Raw genomic sequence first — 23,086 nt, 5'->3', positions numbered from 1 at the left:
GGGAGTCTTAAGCTTGTATGCATATCATACATCCATCCATGAGCATTAAAGGACAAGTCCACCCCAACCAGAAATTGATTTGAATAAAAAGAGAAAAATCCACGAAGCATAACACTGAAAATTTCATCAAAATCGGATGTATAATAAGAAAGTTATGACATTTTAAAGTTACGCTTAATTTCACACAACAGTCCTATGCACACCCTGGTCGGTATGCAAATAAGGAGACTGATGACGTCATCCACTCACTATTTCTTTTGTATTTTATTATATGAAATATTCTAATTTTTTCCTCATTGTCAAGTGAAACTACGATTAATTTCTCCCTAAACATCTGGAATTAGCATTGTTTAATACTATAATGTTCAGTCAAGTTGAAATATTGTATAATTCAAACAATAAAAAAACAAAAGAAATAGTGAGTGAGGGACATCATCGACTGTCTCATTTGCATGTCACTGAGTTGTGCATATCACTGTTTTGTGAAAAATAAGTGAAACTTTAAAATGTCATATCTTTCTTATTTTACATCCGATTTTGATGAAATTTTCAGCGTTATACTAATTTGATTTTTCTCTATTTATTCTAATCAACATTTCTCTGGGGTGGACTTGACCTTTAAGAAAATATAATAATAATACAGTGCTTGTATAGCGCATATCACTGCCCATAGGCATCTCTATGTGCTGAGGAAAATAGACAAAACAAGAGTGTCAATGGGGCAAGCACAGGATTATTTCCTTGCATGCACTGAGCACCGGTGATGGTAGCTCGAGCTAAAGCCGGGGTAATAATAGCAGCACTTTGTATCCTCTGGCAAAAAGCGCTTTATAAATCAAGCTATTATTATTATTATTAATATGCCCACCTGTAAAGCAAGAAAGTGGAGGAGGAGACATATACATCGGCAAGTTTTTTCCCCGTCTTCTCAAAATATTTGTTCTTGTTTTTTAATTAATTTTTGTTTAACAAGTGGAATGCCTTTGGCGGTCTCACCTGCATCACGCGATTCAATATAGTAGCAGTGCTGACTTTGAAAACTACTATAAAATGATTATTCACAAAAAACACCATTCATATAATGATACAATACTACGTTCATTGACATTTGACCTTGATCATGCGACCTAAAACTTGTCAGTGATACTTGATTACCCCTATATCCACATTTTATACACTATATCTATATACTTTGAAAGTTATGACAGCAATCTAATGATTACCTTTAAAATGGCCAAAGTTCAATGAACTTAAATGACCTTTGACATTGGTCATGTGACCTGAAACTTTGACAGGATCTTGATTACTCTTATGTCCAAGTTTTATGAAGTAGACCAATCAACTTTCAAAGTTATGATGGTAATTCAACAAATACCCCCATTATGGCCAAAGTTCATTGACCTTTGACCTTGGTCATGTGACCTGAAATGCGCACAGGATGTTCAGTGATACTTTATTACTCTCATGTCCAAGTTTTATGAATCAGATCCATAAACCAGGGCTCGACACTAGCGCCGGTCCGACGGTCCCAGACCGGTAAAAATCACTATCGGACCAGTAGATTTTCAGAAATAGCAAGATTTACTGGTCCGACATGACCAGTAAAAAATATCATTGTCGGGCCAGTAATTTTTCCAAAAATAGCAAGATTTATGGGTCCGACATAAACAGTAATAAAAACTATTGTTGGGCCAGTAACTTTTTCAGAAATGGTCAAATTCGCTCGTCCAACATAAACATGAAAAATATTCCATGACTCAAATTGCGAACCATTTTCCTCCCGTTAAATTCTGGCATTCACACACAGAACACACACAGAATGAATCACATGCAATTTTTGATAGGGTAACATACAGTGTACACGTGGCTAGCCAGCCACACAGCCCACATGGTAAATTTCCTACTGGCTGCACGAACGAAGCTTGGCTAACCTCTGGCAGAAATCTCTCACAGAACTGTCAAAATTCACATTTCACACTAATGAAAAGCTCTTATAATGTCCATATTTCCTAAAAATTTGCCAAAATTGGGGTAACTCTGTCATTTGTAAGCAGTAAAAGGAGAAATTTTCACTTCCGTTTCAGTTCAAAGAGATCGGGTTTCGAGTGATATCGTCTGAATACATGATAGCCCCACATATGCATTTGTGTGTGTGTTGATACACTTGGTTTCTTTCGTAGCTAGTACTAGTATATTTTAATTGAGCCAAAAAGAAACTGATAATTTATTTATGATGATAGTTTAAACTTTCTTCCTTTGTTTTCTTTCAATCTTTCTTTCCTTCTTTCTTTTCAATCTTTCTTTGTTTCTTCCCTCTCTTCTTTTACTGTCTTTCTTTTTTAATTTTCCCTTTTTCTTTGTCTTTTGTTCTTTCATTCTTTCTGTCCTGTTAATATTTTTCTCTATTTCTAATGCTCTTTCTTTTTCTTTCTTTTTTGATTTCCTTCTTTCTTTCTTTAATTCTTGAGTCCATCCATCCTATATTTATCTCTTCTTTCTTTCTTCATTTCCTTCCTTCTTTTCCCCTTTCTTTCCTTCATTCTTTGTTACTTTCTTTCTTTCCTCATTCCATCCATCCTTTCTTTACCCTTTCTTGTTTTTATTCCTTCTTTCAGTCCTTTCTCTCTTTCATTCCTTCCTTTCTTCTTTGTCTTTTGTTCTTTCTTTTTCCCCTTTGTTCCATCTATCCTTTTACCTTTTCTTTCTTCCTTTTATTTACTGCTTGCTTCCTTTCCTTTCTTTCTTTGAAGTTTGGTCTTTCTTTTTTGTTCTTCCTTTCATTTATTCTTTTACATTTTCTTTCTTTTTCTTATATTGCTTGCTTGCTTCCTTCCTTCTTTATTCCTTCCCAACATTCCTTTTTCCTTCTATCATTTTCCCTTTTCTTGATTTCTTCCTTCTTTCAATCCTTTCTTTCTGTTTTCCTTCTTTCCATCTCTCCTTTTACCCTTTCTTTCTTTTTTTATTCCTTCTTTCCTTCTTTCTTTCATTACTTTGTCTTTTGTTCTTTCTTTCTATATTGCTTGCTTCATTTCTTTCCTTCTTTCCTTCATTCTTTTTTTCTTTTGTTCTTTCTTTCCTTCCTTTCCTTCTTTGGTTTTTTTTTTCCTTCCTTCACATTTTTTCTTTACTTTTTTCTTCCTTCGTTTCTTTTATTCTTTCTTTTTTCCTTCTTTCCATCTCTCCTTTTACCCTTTCTTTCTTGTTTTATTGCTTCTTTCCTTCTTTCTTTTTCTTTTTTCATTACTTTCTGTCTTTTGTTTTTTCTTTCTTTATTGCTTGCATCATTTCTTTCCTTCTTTTTTTTCTTCTTTCTTTCTTTCTTTCTTTCTTTCCTTCCTTTTTTTATTTCGTTCTTTCTTTCGTATTTTTGTTCTTTCTTTCCTTCCTTTCCTTCTTTCTTTCTTTAGTTCTTTCTTTTTTCCTTCCTTCACATCTATCCTTTCTTTACCTTTGCTTTTTTTCTTCCTTCCTTCCTTTCTTTTATTCTTTCTTCCTTTCTTTCTTTTTGTCTTTCATTCATTCATTCCTTCATTTTTTTTTTTTGGGGGGGGGGGTAACAAGAAAGGACAGCAAAATAAACTCACGCCTTTTTTTTATGTTTTCTTTATTTTTTGGGACCAGTAGATTTTAGGTTCGGACCAGTAAAAAATTGAAAAACTGGGTATCTACTGGTCTGACATGAATAGGTTGGACCAGTAGAAAAAAAGGGTTAGTGTGGAGCCCTGCATAAACTTTCAAAATTATGATGGTAATTCAACAAATACTCCCAATTTGGCCAAAGTTCATTGACTCGAAATGACCTTTGACCTTAATCATGTGACCTGATCTGAAACTTGCACAGGATGTTCAGTGATACTTGATTACTCTTATGTCTAAGTTTCATAATTCAGATCCATAAACTTTCAAAGTTATGATGGTAATTCAACAGATACCCCCAATTTGGCCAAAGTTCATTGACCCTAAATGACCTTTGACCTTGGTCATGTGACCTTCAGTCATACTTGATTAACCTTATGGCCAAGTTTCATGAACTAGGTCCATATACTTTCTAAGTTATGCTGTCATTTCAAAAACTTTACCTTCGGTTAAGATTTGGTGTTGACGCCGCCGCCGTCGGAAAAGCGGCGCCTATAGTCTCACTCTGCTATGCAGGTGAGACAAAAATGAAATCAATATCGTATAAATGTCAGAAATGAAGTTGTATCCCTTTTACATGATTTAGGGCTAATGTACATTACTTAGGCCTAACGTTAGATATTTTTAGAAGAAAAGTTTGAATCTTGGAGGCGAAAATTTCAGTTTTTTTTGTAGTAAAGGTAGATCCTTCACTACACGCACATGAATGGGTTGCAATCCCTGGCTCTGCAGAGAGTAAGCACACGTTAGTGAATGGTTTTTATTCTCTAACTCTTAGGAATATCCTGGCTAGTCGGGAGCTCATGAGGGAAAAATAATTTCGCAGCCGGGGCGGGTGCCTTGGCTTGGGCCAGGCTAGACCAAAAGCTTCGGTCTCTGCTATGTTGGTTGTTTCGGTGAACTCCGTTGGCTCCACTCACCAATTACAGAGAACAAAGTTCTAACTCGATCTGTACAGGGACTCAATGGTGGCCATATTTTTCTGTGTTAAGTTCAGATAAACCAGGGAAGTGGGAGTTGCGCGACAGCCGAAGTAAGTCACTTTTTTTTCCTTTTTAAAGGAGAATGAAACTCTTGGAGCAAGTTAGCTTTTGTGAAAGCAGACAAATCAAAGAATAAGATCAACAAAAGTTTGAGTAAATTAGGACTAGCAATAGAAGAGTTATGAGCATTTGAATGTCGAGATCATTAATGCTATGGAGATCCTCCCACTGGCAATGCGACCAAGATCTATGATGTCACAGATGAACAACTCTCCCCTTTTGGACACTGAAAATATACCCCAAAACATCTCTTTTTGCTCATTATAATCATATGACAAACGATTCATCAATGATATAATGTTGTGAAACCTCTGTACTTGTCCTCTCATAAAGAGAACACCTCACCTTATGATAGACTCTATAAAAGTGAGAATATAAGTGAAATAAGTACTAAAGTAATGAGGGAGTTGTACATGTGTGACATCACAGATCTTGGTCACATTGCCAATGGGAGGATCTACATGGCATTAGTGATCCCAATATTCAAATGCTCATAACTCTCTTATTATTCATTCAATCTTCCTCAAACTTTCAACAATATGTTTCTTTGATTTTTCTCTTTGAGATGGATTCAGCTGGTTTCAAGGGTTTCATTCTCCTTTAAGTTATTTTTCCGTTTAGGTGCATTTCAGGCCAAGACGTAATAATAATCGTTATTTTGGTCCAGTTCTTTTTATATATTTTCATGAAATAAAGCAAAAATTGATGAGCCCAGTCGGGGGATTTTGCATTGTTAACCCCCTAATGGCAGCTGCACAATTGCAAGCCGTCTGTTTATGAGAATTTTAAAAAAGATAAAAATGTTTAAAAACTCCTCGAAACAGACGGATGCCAGCTCTCTAGGGCCAGGCCAGGCAAGACTGGTAGGAGTTAGGAACAGTCTGGATGAGTGTACCTCAAGTGATGTATGTGCAGGCTCCACTCCACTTCACTACCACTACACTAAGCTCCACCTACCTAAACCTCAAGGTCCAAAACTAGCTCTGACTCCGAGTGGCAAAGGTGGGAAAAAATGCATATTTATTGTAAAAATTCTACACCGAAACTAGCTTAACCCTTTGGGTGCGGCGGGCTTCCACAGAAGCCCAGCGAGTCGTTCAATTAGCACGACGGGCTTCTACAGAAGCCAAGATTTTTTTGGTTTAATTCGATGAAGTTTTTCAGCTTTTTTCGTAATTGTTATGTACTAAAACCTCTGCCACTATTTCCTTTATAAACCTATTTCGATAACAGAATGAGAAAAAATATACTCTTATGCTCTTTTTAAAAGGGAAACTTTGATATAGTTCTTAATATCGGCACGATCCGAACAAAAGAATGTAAGGGCGGCCACTCAAACAAATTCCTTCCGAAAAGAGCAGGATACAGATGGTCAACGCCCCGAACAAAAGGAAGATTAGTGTTTATCGGCAGGATGACCTATTGAATGTTTTTCGTACTTCGCAATACAAAAAGCTTTTATGAAACTTTTTTTCTTTTTATTTCGACCAAAATACCGTATCTAATAAAAATTAATAAACTTTGTCTCATTAAGCGACAACACAGGTGCTTATGACATCGTATGAATTTTTACTGTCAGTGATTCATATTGCATAAAAGCGCTTTCCCTGGGTGATGATGCATTTAGGGTTGAAAGAAGAATCATTTGGGGAAATTATAGAAAAAAAATGTTCAGATGTCACAGAGAACGAGAGAAAGGCAGAGATAATGAGAGAGACAGAGATAAAAGGGGGAATAAACAAGTGCGCTTTTGCAAAAATTCCATGAATATCTACTTAAAAGAATAACATGACTTTATTTTTTGGTTAGATTAGATTTTTTGGTTAGGTTAGATTGTCAAACTGATGACTTTTTCTTACTATTCTTGTTTGACCTAGCCCCCCACCCCCACCCCCCCCCCCCATGGAAATGTTCTGACCTACTCTAATATTGCTTGTTTGTTACTTTCTCCGATTAACTTTTTTAATTGCGAATAACGCGGTAGAAAAGATAAAAATAAATACCGACCTGGCCAGTTTTTTCCCCCGTTACGAAAAAAAAAAAAGCATTTGGGGCGCTTACCATGGTAAGCATCCAAACCAAAATATTTGAACAAAAGATTTACATTATCAGGGACATCAATGTTTTTTTTATAGTGGAGGGGTTGAGCTGTGGGACGGGGGTGAATCGGCTAAAAAAAAAATCACATTTCTTTACTTTGTGTCATTTTACAGAATGACTTTGTAATAGGTTAGGTTTTAGAAGCTCTTCGTCTCATTCTCCTTTTTTCTCCCAGATGAAAACTTTTGCATTGAAAAGTTGACGGAAACATAATCACTTCAAATTATAAAACCAATAATGAACTATAAGTTTCCTCGCCCGAAATGGAGGAAATAGAATGATATAGGATGAGAAATTACGTTAAGGCAACCCCTAAAAAAACATGTTTGTCTGGCGTGTCCCGACAGAACCCTCTCAATCCTACAAACTTTTATTCATGTGTGACCTACTCCCCCCGAAAAAAAATTTTGATACTGACCCAATTTTTATTGATTTTCCTACTTTTTTGCCAATTTCTTCTTCTTCTTTTTTTTACAGGCGAATAGCGTGGTAGAAAAGAATCCATATATAGAAAAAAAAAGCTTTGTGTTATTGAAAATTTGTAATTATAAACAAGTTTTATATGAAACGGGCCCTGGTGCACTTTTGACCCCAAACCCCCCCCCCCCCCCCCCCGCTTTCCCTCGTTCTCTCATCTCTTTGCAATTATTTTTGTGTTTTATTTCAAAGGAAATAAACAGAAAATAAAGCAATTTAGAATGTCGTTTATCCTCTGTTCTTTTCAAAATGAAAACGTCCATGTAGTTCTTGATCCCGGCACTCCCCAAACATGCCAAACAATAGAAAGTCATGGCGGACATTCAAATTCCTTATGAAAAGAGCAGGGGACAAATAGCCAACGCCCTGAATAAAAGTAAGATTAGTGTATTTCGTCAGGATGACCAACTGAATGCTTTTCGTATTTAGCTATACAAAAAGCTCTTAGGAATACTGCTTATCATATTACGACAGTAACATATCTCAAAAAAATGTAATCTTTACTCATTTATTGACAAAACATGCAGGCGCTTATGAAATGGCAAGAATATTTTCTATATTTTCTTCTTGAGCATGACAGTGCTTTCTTCATAAAAAAAATACATAGGGGTGGAAGAAGATGCAAGTGAGATTCAGAGAAAGGATAGAAAATGCACATCGAGATACATAGGATAATATATATTCCAAGATCAATGGAAAATTTTTTGAAACTCTTGGAATATTTCTGGTATTCCATTCTGAGCCATCCAATATAAATATTCATGCTGTTTGAGGCTGGGACCCTCGCGTGCGATGTTTTGAAATCGGACGTAAATAATACGTGTGAGGAATTGTGTGAGGAATTAGATACTGGCCAAAAATCACCAATTTTGAGGACGACCGGAGGATGGACACGGGGTGAAATAAGGGTGAAGAGTAAGAAATTAAGCTTTTATTTATCGTTGATGTCTTTTTTTTAATATATTTTTTACAATGTGCATTTTTTCCCACCTTAGCCACTCGGAGTATCCGAACGAGTTCACTCACTGTCTTGATGCTCGGGTTGGTGGAGCTTAGTGTAGCGGTAGTGAAGTGGAGCCTGCACGAACATCACTTGAGGTAACAATATATATGCATTTTTTCCACCTTTACCACTCAAGAGTATCAGAGCGAGTTTTGGACCTTGATGTTCGGGTAGGTGGAGCGTAGTGTAGCAGTAATGAAGTGGAGCCTGCACGAACATCACTTTGAGGCACCCATTCAATGAACAAGGTTATGATAATATAACCTTGTTCTCTGTTGTATCTCCATGTGTGGCAAAATAAGGGTGGCAATGTTTGGCTTATTTTCTCTTTTTCTTTGGGACAAATGCTTGATTTTTTTACACTGACAGTTTCCATTACACCTATTCATCATACAACTTGCTGCTTACGTAAATTTGATTCTTTCAATTATTTTCTTCTTAATTTAAAATAGAGATTGAAAAATGAAAATTTTCTTGCCATATTACTTTCCACCAATAGAGGGCGTACACAAAAATATGCCCAAAATTCCAAGTTTTTGAGCGCTCTGGTGAATACAAAGATTATTCCCAAGGCCAAGTTACTAATGAAAAATAAATTGCAACTGTAAGTGTAACTAAGAGTCAGACTAAGCAGCTAAGCTTAAGTAACTGTAAAGAAATTTGTAATTTTGGTCACAAAACTTCATAAAGACATAAGTGATATTTTAATTATTTTTTTAAAGTGTGTGCTCTGTACAGCATTGGCATACCATAGTCCTACCCACCCAAGGGTTCATTACATGCCGCCACGCACATAAAAATCAAGCCATAGAAGTCGTGTGTTGTGGACCCAAGAAGTGAGATCCCAGCACGCGCGACCCACTAGTTAGAAATCCACTGGCACTGCCAAACGCGGTTCGTGGTGCGAGGTTAGTCAGTAGAGGCGCACGGCCAATATGGGAAACTCTCTCCAATAGGGGAGACAATCTCCCACATTGGAGACTTGCTTTGCAAAAGGACAAAAGAAACAACACCAACAAAAGCATGATTTTTTCCACCCAAAATTTTGTTTCACTGAGCCCGAGGTCAGAAGCCCATTTGTTTTGTGTGTGATTGACAACAAAAATCCTTATCAAAACAAAAGTAGACGGTGAATTTTTAAAGTAGACGGTGAAAAGGGGTAATTTTTCATGAGGAATCTGCTTATCACATTTTTATTTGCCGCCAAGGTAATCCTTTTGCAGCAAATGTAAACAAAGGAAATTGGTCACCAAAACTGGAGACTGTCTCTGAAATTGGATACCCAAATTCTTTACAAAAGTCTCTGATATTGGAGATAATCTCCCACATTGGAGACAGTCTCCAATATTGGCCGTGCGCCTCTACTGTTAGTAGGGTGTCTGAAGCCACACTGAAAAGTGTCAGCATAAAACAGGCTGATTTAGGGGAAAATATGGCACATTTTTTCGGGGAAGTTCAGGCTACTAGAAAAATGTGATCTGAATTGATTATTAACTTATGTTTGGCATGTATGGAAAGAGAAAATTCAGGGGCTTCTTTTGACAGTAAGGACAAGTTTATATGATCATTTTAAATAAGGATTTAGAGATAAATTGCAAACCCTTATTTTTGTGTGTGTTGAGATTGCCATTTCTCCATGCGTTTTCTATGGGAAAATGAAATTTCTGTTTTGCACAATTTTTTTCACTTTGTCGCAATTTTTCATTGTGATCTGGTTTCCAAATCTTTATAAAAATCATACCATCAGATAGAGCATAAAAAATCCTATTGGACTCTTTATGGACAAGTTTTTGGCATTAATAATAAATTTATTAACAGCTCTCGGAAGCTAAAAATTTGGATTTGTGTATGTCCATTTCTTAACTAGAGCCTACACAGTCTATGGCAGAGAAATGCTGAAAATTGACCTAATTTCATTCTTCTTTTTTGCAGCCAATAATTGGACTTTTTTCAAAAATTTTACATTTCTGTCAGTCTGAAGGTCATTTCTCTTCAAATTCACAAACTTGACAAAGAAAATGTGATATTTTCTTGAAATAAGAAAAATAATTTTTTTCTCCAGACACCCTACTGAGTACTGTTAGTGTTAGTATACTAACTAACCTCGCAATACATGTGAGTGAGTCCTACCTGTAGATTCCCCACAGGCAGGATGGTTGCAGTGAGCTATCAGCTAGTGCTTTGAGGTAGGATAAATATAGAGTAAGTGTAACATTAAAAGTCACTTAACTTACAGTTAGGGGGGGCCTACACCATATTGAGTGTATGGGGCTACTAGCATGACTACCATGGCATGAGCCATGAGTGACACTATTTTATAGTAATATACTAGGCCTATACTAAAGTAATAGAACAAGAAAAATGTCAATGGTGTTGATGATACGAACTTAGAAATCCTATCAACTTTCATAACGTTAGAACTCTTGTCGAATTTTCCACAATACCTCGAAATAACAGAATAAAAGTTCAATCCTCTTGAGTCTTGTCAAAATTACTTGCCTCCGCTCCGCTATAAAGTGGGCTCTCACTTCACAGTCACAGTGCTAGTGCAGTGCAGTCTAGGACCCTTCGTTGCAACTTGCGAATTGCATGGAGCACACACGTGCGCTCTTCGGTAATGGTGTGTTTACGTTAAATTTGCCAACTACATTATTCCATAAGGGATAATTATCATTATGTATTTTTCCTGGATATTATACTACGAATTTTACATTGAAATTTTACCATTTCATATATTTTAAATTTAATTCTATAATATCAAAAAGAAACTAGTACCGTACGGAAGTGTCCTTAGCCTCAGGCTTAACAAGCCAGGATTTATCGAGATTGTGTTGTTCACTGGAATGTATATTTTTTACCCATTAAAAAAATCAACTATTCCATTTTTTTTTTCAATGTTAATGACTAATTGATTTCGAATCTTAAATATATGATATAAGTATTGACGAGCAGACAAATAATGGAACTAAATCATTAAAATCTAAAGAAGTTTCGTCCGATCTCAGACTCAGTAAAAGAAAATGAAATTACGGTAAAAAATATATATATTTATATGACTCCCAAAGAAGGCCGTGTTGTCAGGGTGGCCGAGCGGTCTAAGGCGCCAGACTCAAGAATAATTCTTTCTCTCGCACATGAGACAAATGGGTGTTCTGGTCTCCGAATGGAGGCGTGGGTTCGAATCCCACTCCTGACACATTTTTTTTTTCTTCTCCATTTTACAGTCAGAGGAGAGACATCACAATAAGCACTGCAAAACGGTAATATCATAATAAGCTTGTGCTTGAATCATCTATCTTCTTCACAATTTTCCTATGTTAAAGAATAAGTGGTTCCATATATCGGATCAGTATAGGCTATATTGTAATGTACAATCACTTTGACTTTGAACTGAATGATTAATAAATATTACTAAAAAACAAAAATATCAGTATAAGAAATTTCAGCTCACACATTGCGCCGCTCATGGATTGTTTAAAATCATGCACAGCTCGTTCTTTATTTGAAAACTATATGCCAGATTGGAATAGAAGACATTCAGAGCTCGCCCTTTGCACTCTTATCATTTACTAAAGTAGATAGGCCCCATATACCCATCATTTTCATGTTTACAAAAAAGTTTATAGAATGTCACATTTTTAGGTCTTAATCTAAAAATATGTGCAACAGCATGACGCAGAAGAAAAGAAAGCCGCCCATCTCCTCCCCCGGTCTGTACGTCCAATGGCTAGCAAAAAGTATACAGTGCGTCCCAGAAAAAACGAAACCGAAATTTAGCGATGATTTATCATAACTTAATCACAAATACAGTAGACAAATGACCTACCAATGTAAAGCTTAGAATCTCCTCTTTCATCTGATATTACTTAGATTATTCCTCATTCACGCATGAGTGAGCAAAAATAATTTGAAGAGAGGATACCAAAAACTCATTTGGCGGGGGGTATCTGAATTTTAAAAAGAAAATCACATGCCTAAAAAGTTCAATATCTGCTCTTTTATTTGATACCTTAATCACAAAAAATGGTCAAGAAGTAAAAAAGTTACGTTCCCTCGAAACAATGCTTGTATTTCCATAATTTCATTAAATAAACGTGTTTTCACCGGTTTCCCACAGAAGCTATCGCATGGTTAACAAAAGACTTCAAGCATGGCTGAGCGTCAACAAAACGGAGTGTCGAGTGAGTTTGAACGCTAGCCTGTAAAACCTCTTCATTTTATGAAATTATTGAAATTCAAGCCTTATTTCAAATAACCAGAACTTTCTTATTTCTTGACCATTTTCTGTAATTGAGGTATCAAATTAAAGAACAGATATTGAATTTTTTAGAAATGTGGTTTTCTTTTTGAAACTCAGATACAGCCCGCCAAATGACATTTTGGTATCCCCTCTTCAAATTGTTTTTGCTCACTCATGCTTGAATGAGAAATAATCTAAGTATAATTTCAGATGAAAGAAGAGATTCTAAGCTTTACAATGGTAGGTCATTTGTCTATTGTATTTGTGATTAAGTTATGATAAATCATCGATAAATCTCGGTTTCGTTTTTTATGGGACGCACTGTATAGTGCTGCAAATTCATCGGCCCACTTCCCCATCTCTTAAAGTTCTCCTCCTCATTCTTCATTGTTGTTGTTGATGTTGTTGTTCTCGACTCAGCTGACTTTCTTACTCTTCTTCTGACTCTCTATACTTCTTCGACTCCCGAGATCTTGCGGATCTCTATTTCTCTATTTTCTCCTCCCCCTCATTCTTCTTCTTTAAAAAAAAAAAAGTCCACCCTACAAAAATGTTGATTCGAATAAATGAGAGAAAAATCAAACTAGCCTAATGCTGAAAATTTCATCAAAATCGGATTTAAAATAGGAAAGTTATGACACTTTAAAGTTTCACTTTTTCACAAAACAGTGATGCAAAATAATGAGAGTCGATGATGTTCCCTCATTCACTATTTATTTTGTTTTTTTATTGTTTGAATTATATAATATTTCACTTTTATTACAGATTTAACAATAGGTACCAACTTGACTGTACCATTATAATTCTACATGTTCAGAGAAAAATAACCCCTGTTTCACTTGACAATGAGGAGAAAATTAGAATTCCATATTTCATATAATAAGATACAAAAGAAACAGTGAGTGGATGACATACCACCACTCCTCATATTGCATACCGACAAGGATGTGCATAGATCTATTATAGACCTACTGGTTTGTGAAATTAAGTGAAACTTTAAAATGTCATAACTTTCTTATTTTACATCCGATTTTGATGAAATTTTCAGTTATGCTTGTTGGATTTTTCTCTTTTTACTGAAATCAACTTTTTTGTTGGGTTGGACTCCGGGGTGGACTCGTCCTTTAAGTTGTTCCGTTTGTTCTTCCCATTCACTGACTCTGATCTTTTTCTGACCCTTCTTCTTCTTCTTAGTTCTTCTTCTTCTTCCTCCCTTCTTCTTCTTTTTCCTTTTCTTCTTCGTCTTCTTCCTCTTCTTCTTCTTCTTACTTACTCTTTTTCTTCTTCTTCTTCATTTCTTCTTCTTACTCTTACTCTTCTTTTGACTCTGCTTCTGAGTCCTCTTCTATTCTGACTTTATCTCTGATCTCTATTTGTCACTGCATGTACTACTAGCACTGGATAAAACTCGTAGCGCTAGCGCGCGCAAATAAAAAATTGACACACACGGCGCGCACTTGTGATCGTGATCGTGAGGAAAAGTGAAAGAAGTCATCATGGCTGTCAGTGAAGTTGAAGCGAGCAATACTGTCAGGAATGCTTTAATTGAGAGCCTTACAGCAATCCTTTCTCCTCAACAAGATGTTAGACAGCAAGGAGAGGAACAGCTTAAGCTCCTAGAAGTAACAGAGGGTTAGTAGTCTCTTATCGACACGTTTGGTTATCATTTATGTTCAACGTTCTTACTTGTGATTGTGTTTGTGTAGTCCCAAATGCTCAGTTTCATGTCCGTGCGGTGTGAACGTGTGAGTGTGAACTGGGAATTGTTTTAAAACTTGTCATATGGCACACTGTGTGTGTGGATTTGAGTTTTGTCAGACGTGTATCAATCAGATATGATTATTTACGTCTGGGACCGAACTTTAACGTCACCATCCGAAAGACGTGACCAGGGGCTGGGCTCGAACCTCTGGCTCTGCCAGATGCGGCTCTGCATCAATTGAATTTGTATTTGTAACTTCCCCAAACTCACTCCTAACGTTAGTAGGGGCCGCGGAACCGGGGGGGGGGGGGGCTTCAGCCCCCCCACTTTTTTCCAAAACCGTGTACAAAAACGTAAAATTGACCATATGATTGTGATTTTTAGCATGGTCAGCCCCCCCACTTTGAAAACCGTTCCGCGGCCCCTGCCTAGTACCACTCCTAGTACCAATCATGAGGTCCAAACATTACATGTATGGACCTCATAGGCGACATCAGTAGTATTTTTGGTTAGAAATCTCTGAGAACAGGATATTTAGGCCTATATATTATATCACAAGTACAAGCTATATTCCTTTCTCTTATTTAAATTATAATTTTATAGTGTAAATGCATCGTTAGCAACAACAAAAAAATGAAAGAAATGAAGGGGAACTTACATTTTCACGGCTTTTTCCTGATTTTCTGGGCAGTTGCTCTTCACTTCTGACTCGCAATCGAAGCTGATATGAAGATCACGTGATTCGCGTTCTCGTCAGCTGATCGGTTGGTTATTCTTTTCGTCAGACGTTAATAATATATATTTTATAATGCTAGCATTCATCGCTAATTTAGGTGAAAGAGATTGAAGTTAAACAGCGCCAGGTCGGAATCATAATTATTTTGGAAGAGTGTATTTATACACTCGATCTCATACCTGACGTAGACGGCGCTATTCAACAAATGCACAATCTTCAATATAAAAAATAAAACAGAAAGAACGCCTTGAACACATGCCAAAATGCCTAACGATTTCTCCGCGGCATTAACAACTATCGTAAAGGGCGCTCCATTTATTAATAAAGATGGATGTATAGCTGTCTATGGCGACAAAATTTGCCGCAAATATTTACGAAGAATTGTGAGAAATGGTCTGAAAATGCAACAAAAGAACCGGTGAGTACCGATTAAACATTATCAATTTATTTAATAGAACATATTTCATGACTAGAGTTTAACAATTTCTAGATAATATTGCTTAGTTCTAAGCTAGGGCGGCCCAAATGCGCGTGAGTGGAGTCCCAGTTTATTAGCACGGGTAAGTATTGGGGTGTCGCCTAGAGTGCCTAGTACTAAAGTCCTAGTACCAATGAGGTCCAAACATTACATGTATGGACCTCATAGGCGACATCTGTAGTATTTTGTGTCAGAAATCTTTGTGAAGATGATTATTTGTGTATTATAACACAAGTACGAGCTATCGTACTGTCTATTCATTAAATTTTTGTTTAAGAAAGTTAAAGCATTGTTAGCAATAAAAAAAAATTGAAAGAAATGAAGGGGAACTTACATTTTGACGACTTTTTCCAGATTTTATTGCCAGTTGCTCTTCACTTCTGACTCGTGATCGAAGCTGATATGCAGATCACGTGATACGCGTTCTCGTCAGCTGATCGGTTGGTTATTCGTTTCGCCAGACGTTGATAATTATATATTTCATAATGCTAGCATTCATCGCAAATGTAGGTGAAAGAGATTGAATTTAAACAGCGCAAGCTTTAATTTTCTCAAAAATAACATTTAATTGATTGCACAAGTTTCGCCTTGGAACAAGTAGGATCATTTGGTCCCATGTTTGCGTAACTACGGGGGGGGGGGGGGGGGGGTGGGGCGGGGTGTCCCTACCACTATACACCCACTAGCCAGCAAATATCGTTTTTTCTCCTTTTTTTTAACCAAAATACCTCCCCCCCCCCCCAAAAAAAAAAAAAAAAAAAAAAATAGGGTTAAAGAGAAAGAGAATTGAGGAACACAATATGCTCTATTTTTTCCTCTTTTACTGTTTAACGAGACTTGTAATGAAATATTAAATGGGGCTTAATTAGAACAGCCTTTTTTAAGTCAATTTATAAAAAATATTCCTCCTCGGGATTTGAGCTTTCATGAAATATGAATCTTTTTCATGACTACCGAAAGCGCTAAATATGTCCAAATTTTTAGTTGGTATATAAAGCTTTAGCTCATGCGTTGCGCCCGTCTTATTTTAATGTTATACAATTTTATGCTTTTAATGAATTTCTAATTCTCAGATCTTGTCGCAATCCGATTGGTAGCTATAATGAAAGATTATTATGTTTCATGAATTGTTCAAAATGTGTCTCTCTATCAGTTTTGAATATTAAAAAAAATGTCAGCTCATGCTTTTTGCTCGCAATATTTTGATTAGTAAGAATTTCTTCTCTTGTATATGCGAGTTATAGTAAATAACTAGAGATAGAGGGGGGGGGGTCCCTCAGCTACTTGTCCTCGCTTATTCCCAATTTTTGTCTCACCTGCATAGCAGAGTGAGACTATAGGCGCCGCTTTTCCGACGGCGACGGCGGCGGCGGCGTCAACACCAAATCTTAACCTGAGGTTAAGTTTTTGAAATGACAGCATAACTTAGAAAGTATATGGACCTAGTTCATGAAACTTGGCCATAAGGTTAATCAAGTATTACTGAACATCCTGCCTGAGTTTCATGTCACATGACCAAGGTCAAAGGTCATTTAGGGTCAATGAACTTAGACCATGTTGGGGGAATCAACATCAAAATCTTAACCTAAGGTTAAGTTTTTGAAATGTCATCATAACTTAGAAAATATATGGACCTAGTTCATGAAACTTATACATAAGGTTAATCAAGTATCACTGAACATCCATAGTCAGTCCGCAAGCCCCTGTGTTAATGAGCAAATGAGCAAGATTTATCCAAGTCCTCTCGTGGCTGAATGCATGTCCCTGCAAAATCTCGTGAATTGTGAGACTTTCTTTCTCAAAGAATTTAACCACTTTTTCCTTGAGTAATATTGATTATTTTTGTACCATGGGCAAGAGTAAATGTTACTCTTTTATATTGGTCATTTCTTTTGAATGAAATATTTTGATAAATAAGTGAATTTTTAACCTGAAAAGATGCATCAAACAGAATTTTCTTCCTCTGTTTTCATTTGCAAATTGTGCAACATTTTGCGTTTTAGGCACCAACATTATTTATATCATCAGAAAGCTCAAACTCTATACTTTCTTACAATGTCACTCTTGATATGTGGCATCTTTTAGATGGGTCAGCAGCCAGCTTTGTCCATCAAGATGCAAGACGAGATTTCTGAAATTTCTGAGTAACATAAAATCCAGAGTTCTGATTGGCTGAATACTGTTTTCAAAACAAACAGGCGCGGGTAATTTGAAGAGATTACCACATGGTGAGTGTGACCTTGCAGAGGCCCAGTGTGGGGAACATTGGAATTTGCGTGGGTGCGTGGTCTCTATGACCAATCAGAGCGCAGTATTCTTGTTTTTTAGCTGCAAAATGTACTTGGCCTATGAAAAGCTGGCTGCTGACCCATCTAAAATACATCTTCTTATAAAAATTATATCATATTAAAGCTTAGATCTTCAGCTTTATCATGATTTAAATATCATTTGTGCCCAAACAAAAATTAAGTGTGAAAACAACAACCTTTGTTGCATGAAAAAAATATTTTGTTTCATGTTTTAGATCAAAAGTTTTTCCTATATTACAACATTCTTTTAAAATTCCAAACACATGACCTGAAAGAATGATTCTTCTTCTTTACAAAGATACCAAAAACATGAAATTTGGTCAATATTTAGAGCAGCAATGGCCGAATAAAAAGAGGTGTTTTGGTTCGCACCAAGCTCATTAACTATGCAAAAACCCTCTAGTCATGAATATCACTTGGATAAAAGAAGCTACTTTTTCAGGGCTTGCGGACTGACTGTCCTGCATGAGTTTCACGTCACATGACCAAGGTCAAAGGTCATTTAGGGTCAATGAACTTTGGCCGAATTGGGGGTATCTGTTGAATTACCATCATAACTTTGAAAGTTTATGGATCTGATTCATGAAACTTGGACATAATAGTAATCAAGTATTACTGAACATCCTGTGCAAGTTTCAGGTCACATGATCAAGGTCAAAGGTCATTTAGGGTCAATGAACTTTGGCCAAATTGGGGTATTTGTTGAATTACAGCCATAAATTTGAAAGTGTGTTGGTCTAGTTCATAAAACTTGGACATAATAGTAATCAAGTATCACTGAACATCCTGTGCGAGTTTCAGGTCACATGATCAAGGTCAAAGGTCATGTAAGGTCAAAGAACTTTGGCCACGTTGGGGGTATTTGTTGAATTGCCATCATATCTCTATAAGTGTATTGGTCTAGTTCATAAAACGTGGAAATAAGAGTAACCAAGTATCACTGAACATCTTGTGCGAGTTATAGTAGTTTTCAAAATCAGCACTGCTGCTATATTGAATCGCGTGATGCAGGTGAGACGGCCAGAGGCATTCCACTTGTTTTTGTATTATACTCGTGTTCAGAGTGTTTCAAAGTCTTTTCTGATTTTTTTTACACTTTTTATTGTCTCGGAGCTTCCCTCTATTTCTTTTAACTATGATGTAGCCCTTTTCACTTGTTTCAATTCTTTTATGTCTCATTTCATTGAAAACTTAATTATTAAACTTACTGACTTTATTACGAAATTTTGATATTATTTTGTCTTGTTTGTTTGGCTTTCTTTTTTTCTTCTTATCCTTCTTCTTACTTTTTCCATTTCCTTATTTTCTCTTTTATTTCATTTCATGAGGCATCCGCCAACTTATATACAACAACAACAAACATATTGATTTGGTGGTATGCCCCTCTAAAAAGGGAGGAAAATAGGAAGGAAAAAAAGAAGAAGGGAAGGGGAAAAAAGAAGAAAAAAAAAGAAAGACGATGATGATGAAAATTATCTTGGTGATGATGATGGTGGTGGTGATGGTGGCAGTGATGATGATGATGATGATGATGATGATGATGATGATGATGATGATAATGATGGTGGTAGTGGTGATGATGATGAGAATGAAGTTGGTGATGATGGTGATGATGAAGACTAGATGTAATTTTGTTATTTTGTCTTTGAAAAAATTAAGTAGTGCATAGGTGAATTTATTTAAAGTTAATTATGAAAATAGCAGAAAAAATAATTTGAAAAATTGGCATGCGTTCAGAAAAAATCCATCCCCCACCAAAAAAAGATTAAAGGTGAGATTTTTAAAATAATTATTTGTGACGGCGTAGGCCTTTGCGAGCAGCTATATCGGATATAATTATGGTAAAAAGTAAATGAAATGTCAAGAAATACGTGATAATGACTTTTATTGTACATTCAGTATATCAATAGATAACTTCATACTTTCTCCAAAAAGAAAGAAGTGGGTCATTACGGACCATTAAAAATGGGAAATTTTGGCATTTTATATTACATAGAATATTGAGCAACTGCTCGTTTATGACGTCACAAATCAAGCATTCGAAATTCTACTAACTCCATTTTTTTTAAATAACACCTTCACCGATGTTTTGAAATAATTTTTCTTTGGCCTATATTTTCACAATCTTTTTATCAAGGTGAAATTCCCCTTTACAAAACAGTATTCGCATGATCAGTGTGTAGCGGTAAATTATTCACCTGATAACTATAGACCTATCTATAATTCATGCGGCTATGTTTAATAATATATTGCTGTGAATAGAATGAATGTCATTAAAAACATAATCTCACTGATCACTAATGCCAGCTCGACGCGCGAACTGAAAAAATATATTTTCTGCCCCAATAATTTGATAACCCTAACCTAACCCAATTTCTAAGTATTTTTATCATAAACAGGATAACTATAGACAATTAATTGAAAACTTGATATTCTTTTGCGAAAATGAATATGAAGGACAACTTTTTAATAAAGAACACAGTTTTAGAGCGTGATTTATACCTACAACCGCTTAATCCTGTCACTGTCGGTATGACATGAAGCAGTTGGAACTTTCTGATTCCATCAGCTTAATAATTTTTGCAACAGGCGCCAGTCCAACAAACAGACAGACATTTGCCCAAACAGACAACATCTCAACCTCTGCTCATTTCTTTTTGCACGGACACATAAAATCTCGACCTACCCATCACTTTTCTCACTATCTTCTCCTCCCTTTTATTTTCCATTAATTTTTCTTTCGTTCACTTTTTTTCTGTCCTCTTTTTCCTTCTATTTTTTTTTCTCGTCTCACCGCTTTTCCTCATCCCCCAGCCCCCGACGCCCACGCAGATTCGCAAACAATATCAAGTGTACTGTTAGGCAAGGGCGGAAATCTCTCCCCAAAGGTAGCCGGGACCAGGGGCTGGAAAATTTGACTAGAAAAAAACAAACTAACAAAAACAAAAAAGAAGGTTTATCACCCCAAAAAGAAGGTCATCTTGACCAAAATACATATTTTATTTCGATTTTGAATGAAAAGACCAAAAATAGTAGGGCCGGGGATGACATTTCATAATGTGCCCCCCTACTATTCTAGGTGAGGGGGACATGTCCCCCTGGAATTTGCGCCCATGTGGGTGGGGGGTGTTGCGCCTCCCTTTCGGAATCATTATGGAAGAGTGTAAATACTGTGATTTCGATCTCATACCTATAAAAAAAAATAGAACAGCTACGCCTTGAACACAGGCCAAAATGCCTAACAATTTCTCCGCGGCATTAACAACTATCGTAAAGGGCGCTCCATTTATAAATAAAGATGGACATGTAGCTGTCTATGGCGACAAGATTTGTCGCGAATATTTCCCAAGAATTGTGAGAATTGGGCTGAAAATGCAACAAAAGAACCGGTGAGTACCGATCAAACAGTATCAAGCTATTTAATGAAATATATTTTATCAGTATAGTTTAACAATTTCTAGATAATAAACTTTAGTTCTAAGCTAGGGCGGCCCAAATGCGCGTGAGTGGAGTCCCAGTTTATTAACACGGGTAAGTATTGCGGTGTTGCCTAGAGTACCCCAAACTAAGGCTAGTCTAAGCCTAGGCTAGGGCCTAGGCTAAACTAAAGCTTGGATTACACCCTACAGGCGCACGCCACAATGCCCAGTTATATGGCACACTCATCCTACGAACGAGGTTATATAGCCAATATAACCTCGTTCTGGGCATTATACCGTAGCATGGACAAAAAAAAACATCGTCTATTTTCGTCCCCATCCCTTGCCCTCAAATATCATGACCTTATCGAACTAGATCAAGTGTGATACTTAACAGTAGAGGCGCACGGCCAATATGGGAGACTCTATCCAATAAGTGAGACAATCTCCCATATTGGATACTTGCTTTACAAAAGAATAAAAGAAACAGCACCAACAAAAGCGTATTTTGTCCGTCCGTAACGTTAGAAAAGTACAATAAGAAACAAGATGGCGGCGTAAACATCGGGCAAGTCTCTTCCGTCTTTTCACAATATTTTTCTAATTTTTTTGATGAATTCTTGTTTAAAAATAACAACGAGAGCGTAGAAATGTCGGAAATGAAGTTTTATCCCATATACATGATTTATGGCTAGATGTTTTAGAAGGAAAATAGAAATCTCGGGGGCAAAAGTTTCAGGTTTTGGGGTCCTTCGTGTAGGTGAATAGGAAGGACTCCCTGGCTTCATTTAGAGTAAGCCTATGTTAGTAAATGATTTTTACTCTCAAGAAGCCGCCTGGCTAGTCAGAAGCCCATTTGTTTTGTGTGTTGATGACAATAAAAATCCTTATCAAAACAAAAGTAGACGGGGAATTTTTAAAGTAGACGGTGAAAAGGGGTAATTTTTCATGAGGAATCTGCTTATCACATTTTTATTTGCCGCCAAGGTAATCCTTTTGCAGCAAACGTAAACAAAGGAAATTGGTCTCCCAAACTGGAGACTGTCTCTGAAATTGGATACCCAAATTCTTTACAAAAGTCTCTGATATTGGAGATAATCTCTCTCATGGGAGACAGTCTCCCATATTGGCTATGCGCCTCTACTGCTTAACATAAATTTATATTAGAAAGATAAAATAAGTGCTGAAAATCATATGAAAAATGAATAAAAACTCATCGATTTTTCCACCTCCGGTGACTGTCACTCCTTTGGTTCATTCAATGGTGTTTGATCGTGACAAATCAAAAAAAAAATATCACGAAGACATAGACCAGGGATTCTCAAATGGTGGCGTGCGTGCCACTTGTGGCGCACTGAGCCTTGCGCGGAGTGGCGCGTGGGAGCCCGTATGGAAAAAGAATAAAACATCAAAAAATAAAAGTTTGATCTACTATTAATCTGAAATTGAGGTTAGATCATTATATTACAAAGGAAAAATAAAAACTCAGCTCTTTTTTAAATCTAAATGCCTATTGATTTTCTCTGATTTTGTGTAATCTAGCAATCGATAACCCCTATTTATTCTATTCTTGATGTATTCATAAACGATTGGTAAAAAGACTTGTATGTGAACATAGATTTGTGAACAGTGCTTTTAATAATAATAATAATCATAATTACGTTTTATTTATTTAGGGTAGCCATTTCGGTTAGGGAACTGCAGTGGGCCCTGCATTTCCATGTATGTTATTACTACCCTTCTCCAATCTAAATGCTGAGGCAGAAGGTTCCATTCCTATACAGTGCGTATCAAAAAAAAGTTTACACTTTGAAAAAACCCTGGGAATTAAAAAATATACAAGATGTGGGTAATTTTTTCACATATTATGTTGGGATTGGGTCTCATCTATCCAATAAAAGTAAAAGTTTTAACAGAATGTTACACTTGAGTGAGCACTG

The 23,086-nt window shown here is 36.4% G+C and overlaps 1 protein-coding gene and 1 non-coding gene across 2 annotated transcripts in view; both read left to right on the top strand.

The window, feature by feature from the left end:
- The first annotated feature begins 11,338 nt into the window (after positions 1 to 11,338).
- On the top strand, positions 11,339 to 11,458 carry TRNAL-CAA (transfer RNA leucine (anticodon CAA)). The gene is made up of 2 exons: positions 11,339 to 11,376; positions 11,413 to 11,458. It is a non-coding gene; the product is annotated as a tRNA-Leu (tRNA).
- A 2,540-nt stretch (positions 11,459 to 13,998) lies between these two features.
- LOC129255503 (importin-9-like) overlaps positions 13,999 to 23,086 on the top strand; it is a 31,740-nt gene continuing 22,652 nt past the window's right edge. Inside the window, exon 1 of the mRNA XM_064096014.1 lies at positions 13,999 to 14,134. Coding sequence (XP_063952084.1) covers positions 13,999 to 14,134 — 136 coding nt within the window. The remainder of the gene's footprint in view (positions 14,135 to 23,086) is intronic.

Source organism: Lytechinus pictus, chromosome 3 (assembly GCF_037042905.1).
Source record: "Lytechinus pictus isolate F3 Inbred chromosome 3, Lp3.0, whole genome shotgun sequence".
NCBI lineage: Eukaryota > Metazoa > Echinodermata > Echinoidea > Temnopleuroida > Toxopneustidae > Lytechinus > Lytechinus pictus.
Note: the sequence above shows the minus strand (reverse complement) of the source record. Positions and strands in the feature narration are given on the sequence as shown.